The following is a 12,831-nucleotide window of genomic DNA, read 5'->3' on the forward strand; positions in this document are numbered from 1 at the left end:
TTTTGTCTTTTTATTTTATTTGGAGCATATTCCTCTGTCTTAATTTTTCTTGCCTTTCTGTGTTTGTTTCTATGAGTTAGGAAGAAGAGCTAATTTTCATAAACTTGAAGGAATATTCCTGTATGTTATCATTCTCTGTATAGACTGTGCCTGGTAAATTTTGCTAGCTGGCTGAAAATGTGGCTGAATGGGCTGGGGGATCTGGGACATTCAGTGCTGAGGCTGTCTTGGTGGGATGGCTGGAGCTAAAGTGGCCATGGATTGGGGCTGTCCTGGGATTCTGTGCACAGAAGGCATCTTGGTTGGACCCAGCTTTCCCTTGGGTGGAAGGTTGAGCTGTCCTGGGACTCCTTGCACAGAGGACACTCTAGCAGGACAACTGAAGCTGAAGTGGCTTCAAGTCTGAGGGAGGCTCAGAGCTCTTTGCATAAGAGGCAGTGTGATATGATGGATCAACCTGAAATGGTGCAAGTTGGAGCATTCTTGGGCACTCCACAGGTGGGGCACTTTGGCAATGTTAATGGAACCAGTATAGGTGTGGCCCTGGAGTGTTCTAGCATGCTTTGTGCCTGAATCACCTTGCCTGCCTTTTATAGAGAGCTTTAAATATTCCATTCTATCTCTACTATGGTCATATAAGCTGTACTCCATTTTGGATTTACTTTTCACTCTAAGAGTATATACTTTGCACTTTTAATTGTCATAGTCTACCTTCAAATAATATATTACTTCATAGTACACTTTAATTTCTTCCTTCTCACCATTTATCCTACGGTTCTTACATTTTACTTCTTCATGTATTGTGTACCTCATAGTGCATTATTATTATTTTCACTTTAAAGAAATTAAAATAATGTGGTAAATGAAAGGCTTTTTTTTTATTCATCCACATATTTACTATTTCTTATGCTCTTCATTCCTTTGGTTGGATCCAAGTTTTAATCTACTGTCATTTTCTTTTTGCTAGAAGAATTTCCTTTAAACATTTTTTGCAGTCTGTTGGCATCAAACTCAGGTTTTATTTGTGTTAAAATATATTTATTTTACCTTCATTCTTGAAGAACATATTTGTTGGATAGAAAATTCTAAGTTGGTAGGCATTTTTTTAGCATTGTTCTTTCTTCTTAAGGTTTTCATTAAATTCCAGTTAGTTAACATATTGTGCAATGTTAGTTTCAGGTGTATGGTATAGTGATTCAGTTCTATACACCTGGTGCTCATCATAAGTACACTCCTTAATCCTCATTTAACCCATCTATTTAACCCATCTCCCCCACCTCTCTTCTGGTAGCCTTTAGTTTTCTATAGGTAAATTCCTCTCTTTTTTGGTTTGCCCCTCTCTTTTTCCTTCCCTTTTATTCTGTGTTATCTGCCTTAAGTAGTCTCTGGAGAGAAAGCTGAAGTCAAGTTTATCTTTATTTCTCTACACATGTTTTGTTTTATTTGTTTTTTTTTACTCTGGCTGTTTTTATTTTTTTAAAGATTTTATTTATTTGTTAGAGAGCATACAAGCAAGGGATAGAAGCAGAGCAGAGAGGAAGAAGAAGGGGAAAAGAACCTCAAGCAGACTCCACACTGAGTGTGAAGCTCTATGCAGGGCTCTATCTCATGACCCAGAGATCATGACCTGAGTTACTTGGGCTATATTAGTTTTTTTTTCTCTTTATCACTGATTTTCAGAATACAACTTTCCACAGTTGGAATTATGTTGTTTTCCTTGTGTTTGTAACACTCCATTATAAGTTTCATCAAATTCAGAAAATATTTGGCCATTATTTTTTTTTCATTATTTCTTCAAATATTTTTTGTTTCTCTCTCTCTCTCTCTCTCTCTCTCTCACACACACACACACACACACACACATTTTCCTGAAACTCCAATTCAGAGTACATTAGATATTTGATATTGTTCCATAGATCATTAACACTCTACATTTTTTTCTGATTTTTTCTTTTTGCTTCATTTTATATTGTTGTCATTCTTTTGTCTTCAAATTTAGTGATCTTTTCTTCTTACATGTCTAATATGTTAATTCCATTCAATGAAAATTTTATTTCAGAGATTATATTTTCATCTTCAAGAAGTCCATTTGGTTCTTTTGAATGTATTTTACTTTTATCCTCATTATTTTTTCCCTTTAAATCCTTGAGCCTGTTGGGTGCATATATAAGAGCTGTTTCAGTGTCCTTGTTTGCTAATTTCATTATGTCTGCCACATTTGCTTCTACATTGATTAACTGACTTTTCTCTTGATTATGGATCTCATCTTCCTACTTCTGGCCCCATTTAGTAAATTCTGATTGTATTCTGGATATTGTTAATTTTACATCGTTGAGAACTAGATTTTAAAATTGTTGGATTTATCTTGCCAAACTAAGTTATTTGACATTTACCTGTATTTTTTCAAGGATTATTTATATGTTCTTCAGAATAGCTCTAGAATAGACTTTATTCTAGGTGTAACTTATCCCCACTACTAAGGTGTGACCTTCTTGCATTTTCTATTGAGTTCCTAGTTTCTGTTGAATACCTTGTATAGTCAGTGATGTATCAATGTCTCCTGTCTGGATGATATTTTTGTTTTTGTTTTTGTTATATTCGTTAGAGACACACAGAGAGAGGCAGAGACATGGGCAGAGGGAGAAGCAGGCTTTCTTGCGGGGAGGCTGATGTGGGACTCTATCTAGGACTCCGGGATCATGCCCTGAGCCAAAGGCAGACGCTCAACCATTGAGCTACCCAGGCATCCCTGGATAATGAGATTTTGAATGCTCAGTGGTCTTATATCAGATGTGGGAATTGCCTGACTCAGTTTTCCTGGTGATTGTTATTTCCTAGAAAGTTCTTTGCCTAGCTGCACAGTTTCACCTGTCTATGTGCAGATTAAAATTATAAAAAAATTATATTACCTCCCTCTTTTTTTCAGTGGGTATAGAGCTAAATTGTAACCCAGCTTATCAGGCTTCGTCTTGTGAGGTTTTTTTAAATACCTTTTCAAATGCATGTCCTATCACTCTTCCCTGTGGTCTCTGAACTCCAACTATACTAGTCTTCTCTCTGTTGTTGGAGCATGTCATTTTCCCTCCCTCAACACACTTCCTTTGGGGTCTTTGCACTTAGCATTCCTTCAATTTGAAAAGCCACCTTCTACAACACACACTGTTTATCTACATACAATTCAGATCTCAGGTCATGTGTCCTTTTTACTCAGGGAAATCTTTCCTGACTTCTCTGACCCTCTTAGTCTAGATCACTTTACTTTGTTATATGCTTTTTTTCTCTAGAAATATTTGCTTAATATGTATTTATATAGTTATTTGTGCGATTATTTGATTGATGTATGGCTCTCCCATAGTCTGGAAGTGTCGTGAGAACACAGACTATTTTGCTTGTCATGGGATAGACATCTAGGCACATTGACTGAATATACCAAAAAAATATGGAATGGATGGATAGTGGATGGGTAGATGGATGGGTAGAAAGTTGTTTGAAGAATGAGTGAGAAACTGAGGAAGGAAGGGAAGGAAAATTGTGGCCAAATAACTTATTCTAGGAGCAATTTTTTTGTGCTTTGTACTTCTAAAAGCAGAAAAATTTCTTTATTTGTCTCTCAGTTCTGTCAGCTTCACATAATACCAAAAACTTCTCTGTAGATGGCAGTGCACTTACATAAGATATTTCTCTGAAACAAAAAAAGGGGGTGGCATTATCTTGAACTTTTAAAAGCATTTATATAACTTGAGTCTCATTTTGCAGTTTTTAAAACATGCTCTTATTTCCTATAAATGTGGATTTATCCTGAATTTATACTTGCTTAGAGTCTTTTCCCCTCAGACTTACTAGTAAGTGCTAGAGAACTAACAGTCCTCATTTTATGATACGGTTATGTAGATCAGCATGCCACTTAAGAATTGGAAAATGGGTATTGTGAGTGAAACAGTGGTAGCTATTGTTTTGCCTTTACAACAATAATATTTATCTTCTAGAATAATTGAAACTGGCAAAAATAGAAGTATAGACCAAACATATATGTATCTTAACTAGCTTTGGGTTTGATACTTTTAAGTCAGAAAAGTTGTTTTCTAAACACATTAAAAATAATAACCAGTTGATCACCTTACTCGTGGATTTTATGTATAGTCTTTTAAAGGCTGAATCTATATTCCCCAGGGTGTTTTGTACATATTTTTACCAGTTTTATTGTAAAAATTCTTTATAGTCTAAGTATACTGTCAAAAGATTTTCCCCACTTTGTGGTCCATGTTGTAGTTTTTTCAAGTTAAAAAATATGTGTATATATAATAATAATTTTGTCCTTGCAGCACTTAAATGCAGAAAGGTCTTACAAGTCCCAGATTTCTACCTTACACAAGTCAGTTGTAAAGATGGAAGAAGAACTTCAGAAGGTTCAGTTTGAAAAAGTGTCTGCCCTTGCAGATTTATCTTCCACAAGGGAACTTTGTATTAAACTTGACTCAAGCAAAGAACTTCTTAATCGACAGCTGATTGCCAAAGATCAAGAAATAGAAATGGTATGTGATCATTTTTAAATGGTTATTTTAATATTATTGTTACTATAAAATTACTACAATTTTAGAAGAACAAATTCTTTTTTATAAAATATTATGTCAAGCCATATCTATCACCTTTAGATTTCTAAAGTCCAAGAGATATTAAAAAAACTAAAGTCCAAGAGATAAATTTATGACACCTGTATCCCAACAATTCAAGAAGGTAACAAAAACTTTCCTTTTGAGTATGTAATTTGCGTTTACTTTTAGACAGAAGAATTATAAAACACATAGCAATCAGCAAAGAACTATGAAGTTGGGGTTTACTCAGCTAAATTATAACTTTAATGATATTCTTTTAAGCTATATTTATTTAATGGTTGGGTTCTTTTAAGCTTTAATTCATTTGATTGTACCTACTGACATTGCACTTGCCACCATGAAATGAGTTTCAAAACATGAATGGACCTAGAGGATATTATGCTAAGTGAAATACATCAGAGAAAGACAAATACCACATGATTTCACTTATATGTAGAATTTATAAAACAAATGAATAATACGACCCATAAGTACAGAGAACAAAATGATGGTTACACAGGTGGGCAAAATGGGCGAAGGAGAGTGGGAGATACAGGTTTCCAGCTATGGAATGAATAAGTCATTACTCATACTATTAAAGATATAGTGTAGGGAATATAGCTAATGGTATTGTAATAGCATTGCATGATGACAGATGGTAGCTACACTTGTGGTAAGCATAGCCTAACATACGGATTTGTTGAACCATTATGTTGTACACCTGAAACTAATGGAACATCATGCACCATTTATACTCAAAAGAAGAAGAAGAAAGAAGAAAGAAGAAGAAGAAGAAGAAAAGAAGAAAGAAAGAAAGAAAGAAAGAAAGAAAGAAAGAAAGAAAGAAAGAAAGAAAGAAAGAAGAAAGAAGAAGAAAGAAAGAAGAAGAAGAAAGAAAGAAGAAGAAGAAAGAAGAAAGAAGAAGAAGAAAGATAGGAAGAGAAGAAAGAGATAGGTCCTTGCCCTCAAGGACCTCACTATATTGAGATGAGTGTTATACTAATAAAAAATAGTCAAGGCTTTAGAGAGGGAATTCCTAATTGGCCTGTGGGTGTCAGGGAGGGGTCCACAATGATGTGGTACTGAGCTCAAAAGGGAGAAGGCATCCTATTCAGAGAGAACAAGTAGACAATGATATGGAATTATAAATGAATTCTCGAGTGAATAGTAAGTGATTTGCAATGGCCATTGTAGCATGCACAAGTGAAAGTGGCTGGAGATATTTGGAGAGATAATTGGAGCCTGGATCCTAAAGATAGATAGATAGATACACACACACACACACACACACACACACACACAGTATAATTGAATTTACCCAAAGAATACAAAAATATTAATTCAAAGGGGTATATAACACCCCCATGTTTGTAGCAGAATTACCTACAGTAGCCAAATTATGAAAACATCTCAAGTGTCCATTGATGGATGAATGGATAAAGAAGATGTAGAATAAATATACAATGGAATATTACTCAGCCGTTAAAAAGGAATGAAATCTTGCCATTGCAATGACATGGATGGAGCTAGAGAGTATTATACTAAGTGAAATAAATTAGAAAAGGACAAATACAATATGATTTCACTCATATGTGAAATTTAAGAAAAAAAACAGTTGAGAAAAAGGGAAAAAAAGGGAGAGAAAGGCAAACTAAGAAACAGACTCTTGTATAGAAAACAAACTGATGGCTACCCAAAGGAAGGTGGGTAGGGGGATGGATTAAATAAGTAATGGGGATTAAGGAGTGCATTTATTGTGATGAGCACCGGGTGTTATATGGAAGTGTTGAATCACTATATCATACACCTGAAACTAATATTACACTATATGTTAACTAACTGGAATTTAAATAAAAACTGTTTAGGGATCCCTGGGTGGCGCAGCGGTTTGGCGCCTGCCTTTGGCCCAGGGCGCGATCCTGGAGACCCAGGATCGAATCCCACATCGGGCTCCCGGTGCATGGAGCCTGCTTCTCCCTCTGCCTGTGTCTCTGCCTCTCTCTCTCTCACTGTGTGCCTATCATAAATAAATAAAAAAAAAATAAATAAATAAATAAATAAATAAATAAATAAATAAATAAAAACTGTTTAAAAAGTCAATAAATTTTGGTCATCTTTACAGTTCCAGTTTTTTTATTTTGTTAGTCTGTTGTTTTTTAGGAGGATATGATGCATTTGAGAATCATGTGTCTATTGGTTTCTGTAAGAATCCACTGTTAATATTTTATTAATGAAGTGTTATATGCAAGAATTTTCTGACTCTTCCTTAAAATTATTTTATTTCAGCAGGAACTTTTTAATGATGGAAGTAACCCATGAATAGATCCTCACTGTAGAAATTTTTTTTAAAAGTCCTTAATTTTTTCCTTTTTTTTTTTTTTAAATAAGACTTTATTTATTTGAGAGAGAAAACGAGTAGGGAGGAGGGGCAGAGGGAGAAAGAGAGAGAAGCAGACTCCCCACTGAGCAGGGATCATGATGCAGGGCTCCATCCCAGGACCCAGAGATCATGACCTGAGCTGAAGACAGACACTTAACTGACTGAGCCACCCAGGCAACCCCTTCAATTTTTCTTTAAAAATGTTATTTATGGGATGAGCACATGCACTTGATGGGATGAGCACTGGGTGTTATTCTATATGTTGGCAAATTGAACACCAATAAAAAATAAATTTATAAAAAATATTTTTTACATTTTTTAAAATTGGAAAAGTAATAAATGTCATTGTAAATGAAATATTATTAAAAGGAAATGCTAGAAAATATTATCCCAAAGCTTATTAAAATAATAATACACCATGACCAAGTTGGGTATATTCCAGTAAATTTTTTTAAGCTTTAAAATCATTACCCTTAAAAGTACAATATAAAAAGTTAAAAGTGATTTATATTAATTTTTAAACATTTTAAGGATGTTTACTTCAAGTTTTGTAGCTTCTTCAGTATTCTCATAGTATTTTTTCTATTTTTTCTTTTATGTTAAAATACACATAATATAACCTTTTCTATCTTAACCATTTTTAAGTGTACGGTTCAGTAGTAATAAATACATTCACATTGCTGTGCAGCCATCACCACCACCCGTTCCCATAACTCTTCATCTTGTAAATCTGAAACTCTATACCTATTAACAGTAACTCCTTATTATCCCCTTTCTCCAGCCCCATGGCACCCATCATTATACTTTCTCTCTTTATGATTTTTACTACTGTAAGTACCTCATGTAAGTGGATTCATATAGTATTTGTCTTTTTGTGGCTGGCTTATTTCACTTAGCATAATGCCTGCAAGGTTCATGGGTGTTGTAGCATATTACAGAATTTCTATCATTTTTAAGGCTAAATAATATTCCATCATATGAATATACTGCATTTTGCTTATCCATCATTCATTAGATGCTTGGGTTGCTTCCATATTTTAGTTATTGTGAATAATGCTGCTATGAACATAAGTGTACACCTATCTCTTCAAGACTTTTCTTTCAATTCTTTTGGATTTATACCCAGAGGCTGAATTTCTGGATCATGTGACAATTCTACTTTTGATTTTTTGAGGGAATTTTGTACTGTTTTCTACAATGACTGTACTATTTTTCATTCCCAGAAACAGTGCATACAGGTTCCAGTTTCTCTACACCCTTGTCAGAGGGTTGATGTGTTTCAGCTTTGTTTTTTTCTCTTCTTGATAATAGTGATCCTAGTGATAGTGAAGTGGTCCAGGCTAAGTATAAATGTATTTTTAAATACTCCTGACATAATTTTTTGTCTTTCTATATATTTTTTTAATTAATTAATTTATGTTTATCCCCATAATAAACTGTAATTTCAAGTGCAAGGGCTGTCTTATTTACATTTGTATTTCTTCAGCTATACTGTGCATATAGGGTACACTCAAATAATTTTGTCTAAATTAAATTTTGATTTTGAGATAATTGTAGATTCACATGCAATTGTAAGAAATAATACAAAGTATCATTTACCTGTGTTCCCCCAGTGGTAACCTCCTGCAAAACTATTGTTTAATATCACAACCAGGATGTTGGCATTTAATTAGGCAAGGTATGAAACATTTCCATCACAGGATCCATCATGTTGCCCTTCTATAGCCCTGTTTACTTCCCTCCTATCTCCACCTGCTGTTTAACCCATAGCAACCACTAATCTAGTCTCCATTTCTGTAATATTATTACTTCAAAAAATTATATAAATGGAATCATATGGTATGTAACTTCTGGAGATTGGATTTTTTGACTCAGCATAATTTTCTGGAGAGTCATCTATGTTGTTGCATATATTCTATGCTTTGGGTGTAACACAGTTTGTTTAACCATTCATGGATTGAAGAACACCTAGGTTATTTCCAGTTTTAAGATCTTAAATATAAAACTATTGTAAATTATATGTTTTTGTGTGAAACTGAGTCTTTGTTTCTATAAATGCCCAGGAATGCAGCTTTTGGATCAAAAGGTAGTTGCATAATTATTTTTTAAGAAAGTGCCAAACTATTTTCCCAAGAGTCTATACCGTAGTGCATTCCCACCAACAATGTGTGAGTGATCAGTTTTTCCACCTCTTTGTCCACATTTAGTGGTGTCACTATTTTTTATTTTAACCATTCTGATATGTGTATAGTGTGATATCAGTGTCTAGTTGCATTTCCCTAAATTAATGAAATAGAACATATTTTTATATGATTATTTGCCATATATATTTCTTTGGTGAAACATGTCCTTGTATCTTTTGCCCATGTTCTCATTGAATTGTTTTCTTTTTTAATCTTGAGGATTATGCATTCTTTATGTATCTTAGATACTGGTCCTTTATCAGATATGTGGTTTGCAGGTATTTTCTCCCACTATGTAATTTGTGTTTTCATCTTCTTATCAGGATCTTTCTCAGAGCAAAAGTTTAAGTTTAGATGATTTGCAGTTTCTCAGTTTCTTTTATGGCTTGTGTTTTTGGCTTTAAGTCTAAAGTCTAAGTTTGCATAACTCTCAGTCCCAAAGATTTTTCCTAGGTTTTATTCTAAAAATATTATAGTTTTATGTTTCACATTTAATGCCATGATCCATTTTGAATTAGTTGCTACATAAGGTATGAAGTTTACATCAAGCTTCATTTTTTTGCCTATGGGTCTCCAATTGTTTCAGTACCATTTGTTGAAAAAGTGCTCCCATCTCCTTCAAATTGATTCTTTACATTTGTGAAAAATCATTTGGACATATATGAGAGGGTCTGTTTCTTGGTTTTATATTCTTTTACATTTGTTTTATGTCTATCTTTGCCCTCATACCACACAGTTTTTATTACCATAGCCATATAATAAGTCTTTAACTCAGACTGATTTTATTCACTTTAGCCTGCCTTTTCAAAATTGTCTTACCTATTTAGTCTCCGTGCCTTTCCATATACATTTTAGAATAGTCTACTTATTTTCACAAAAAATCTTGCTGGGGTTTTGATAGGAATGACATTAAACCTGGGAAGAATGGACATCCTTACTATATTGAGGCTTCCAATCCATGAATATGGTATGTCTTATTTAGATCTTCTTTGATTTCTTTTATCAGCATTGTGTAGTTTCAGTATGTAAGTTCTGTACCTGTTTTATCAGATTTACAACTGCAAAATACAAAATATTTCCCCTTTTTTTTAGTTACTGTAAATGATTTTGTAGTTTTAATTTTGCCATAAATATGTTCATTGCAAGTATATAGAATTATTGATTTTTGAATGTTTATCATATCTGTGACCTTGCGGAACTCACTTACCAGGTCTAGAAGTTTTTCTGCAGATTCTGTGAAATTTTCTATGTAGACAAGCATGTTATTTGAAGATAAGGATTTTATTTCTTCATGATCGATCTGTATGCCATTTCTTGCCTTATTACACCAGTTAGTACTTCAGTGTTACGTTGAATAAGAGTGGTGAAAGTTCTTTCTTTATTCTAATCTTAGGGGAAAAGCAGTCAATCTACCACCATTTAGCATACTATTATGTAGAAAAAAATTCTGTAGAATTTTTTGGATGCTTTTTATCAAGTTGGGGAAGTTTCTCTCTCTTCTTATATTTCTGAGAGTTTTTATGATGAATGAGAATTAAATTTTTGTCAAATACTTTTTCTGCATCACTTAATGTAAAGGTTCTTTTTCCTTCAGCCTGTTATTATAATTGATTATACTGATTGATTTTTTAATATGACCCAGCCTTGCATTCCTGGAATCACTCAGATAATTTTAAATGAGAAAGTAGAGGTTAAGGAGGAAAGATCTGTATTTCCATTTTCATTCTCCAGTGAAATTAATTAAAGCACTACAATAAGGAATTTTAGAATCTTTTACAGTCTTAGTTTTCTTCATTAAAAAAATTTTACTTACTGAATGTTGGTTCACAATCCTCCTGGGAGCTTCCTAGGTATAATTTGAAAATAGTCCTTGTACTCAGAGGGCAGGAAGAGACAAAAAAGAAAGATAAGCCACTCCAAGTTGGTAAGTGGAGGTTTTATTAGGCAAACGGAACTTACATATGAGACTTGTCTTGGACAGCAGCAAGATGAATGGATTCTTACACTCACTTATCAAATCTTAAATGTTTATAAAGAGGCCCTCACTGGGTTCAGTCATGTATACTGTGTAGGTGTTTCAACAATCTATCAGTATATCAAGGCTATGTACTTGGAGCAGCCTCTGGGAGTATTGAGAGGCAAGTGGGACCCACATTTCAAGACAGGAGAGGGGGTGAAGAGTCTTTGAGTGTCTAGGTCCAGCTCATAGATCAATTGGTAGTCACATCTTTTTGAGGATGTTCCCCAACTCTGGACATTTATACCATACCCATTCACCCAGGTCTTAGTTTTCTATTTTTCAAATAAATATAGTATATCTGTCTCTTATATTACTCTTCTCAAGAGGAATATTAATAATATGAATTCCAAATATTCTTTCTTTATTGTTCTTTAATTAATACTTGTGTTATGGATGATTTCCTTAAGATAATATGAAAAGTGCTTTGAAGAATCTCATATAATTTTTAATGAAACAATAGATTTTTTAAAGTGTAATCATCATCTTAGACTACAGTGGATTTTAGAACCTAAAACTGGAATGAGAATTATTCTCCTGTTATAAATATTTTGTTGTATTTCCTTCTAGCTCTTCTCTTTTCCTAGCCAGATTTTTGTGTTTTTTTTACATATTTGCAATAGTAGCATATTAAATTGATAATTCTACTTTTCACTACTTCCCTATTGCTGAACAGTAAAATTTTCAGATTTTTAATTTGTATATAAAACAATATAGTAATCATTTTATTATATAAATCTTTTATCTCATTTTGCATTATATTATTAAGATGTTCCCAGAAGTGGGAATTTGGGCATATATAGCCAGAGAGCTTTCAGAAAGGTATGATACACAATTAAGAAATCAGTGGTACTCTGCTGGGCAGAAGCTTCTGAGCATGATGTAGCAGAAAAGGCTTCTTTTTGATCTCAGCCACAGAACTGAGATGATAAAGGGAATGTCATCACTTGGAAAGCATGGCAAGAAGATACACATGTGCTACTGCTGTGGCTCCAAGGCCTACCACTTTTAGAAGTCGATATGGCAAATGTTGTTGTCCTGCCAAATAGAAGAGAAAATATTACTGGAGTGTAAAGGCTAAAAGATAAAATTCCACTGGGATCAGTCCAATGAGCCATATAAAAGTTGTGTAGCACAGATTCACATGGATTCCATGAAGGAGCAAGAGGATGGCTGTTGTATTATCCAATTTATTCTAAATATTTCAATAATTAGTTATGCAATACATTTTTTTAAAAAAGGAAACTAGTAACTTCATGATAACAAGAAGCAAAACAATAGGCTACTTAGAAGTTTAATAAAGAACCATGGAAAGTGATAGTTAAGAGGCCCCTTCTGGAGTCAGAGCAAGCCTTAAAGACATCCCAAATGCTTTGCAAAGGAGTCCAAATTTAATTCGATCAGACTGTAATACAATTTATAACCCTAGGCCATTGTCCAATCAATAGAGGAGTTAGTAAATAATGGAGGCTAACATGTAGATGATACCAACAGAGACAGACCAACTAGAAACTTAACAAGAAGATCAGAGACAGAGACAGTTAAAGATAGCCTGGCTAAATCCATTGTCATCCCAAGAGAATGATTTAGAGAGATTATGAACATGCTGATGGTAAATGAGTCAGTGTAATCATGCATATACCCTGAGGAATAATATCA

The 12,831-nt window shown here is 33.8% G+C and overlaps 1 protein-coding gene across 8 annotated transcripts in view; it reads left to right on the plus strand.

Annotated features, from left to right (window-relative positions):
• TSGA10 (testis specific 10) overlaps positions 1-12,831 on the plus strand; it is a 179,647-nt gene that overhangs the window by 97,439 nt on the left and 69,377 nt on the right. For all 8 annotated transcript variants that reach the window (XR_012003276.1, XR_012003275.1, XM_072768002.1 and 5 more), the window contains one exon: positions 4,323-4,532. Coding sequence is in view for 6 of the 8 variants with exons in the window: in XM_072768002.1 (XP_072624103.1) it covers positions 4,323-4,532 (210 nt within the window). In the remaining 2 variants the exon portion in view is untranslated. The remainder of the gene's footprint in view (positions 1-4,322; positions 4,533-12,831) is intronic.

Source organism: Canis lupus, chromosome 11 (assembly GCF_048164855.1).
Source record: "Canis lupus baileyi chromosome 11, mCanLup2.hap1, whole genome shotgun sequence".
Taxonomy (NCBI): Eukaryota; Metazoa; Chordata; class Mammalia; order Carnivora; family Canidae; genus Canis; species Canis lupus.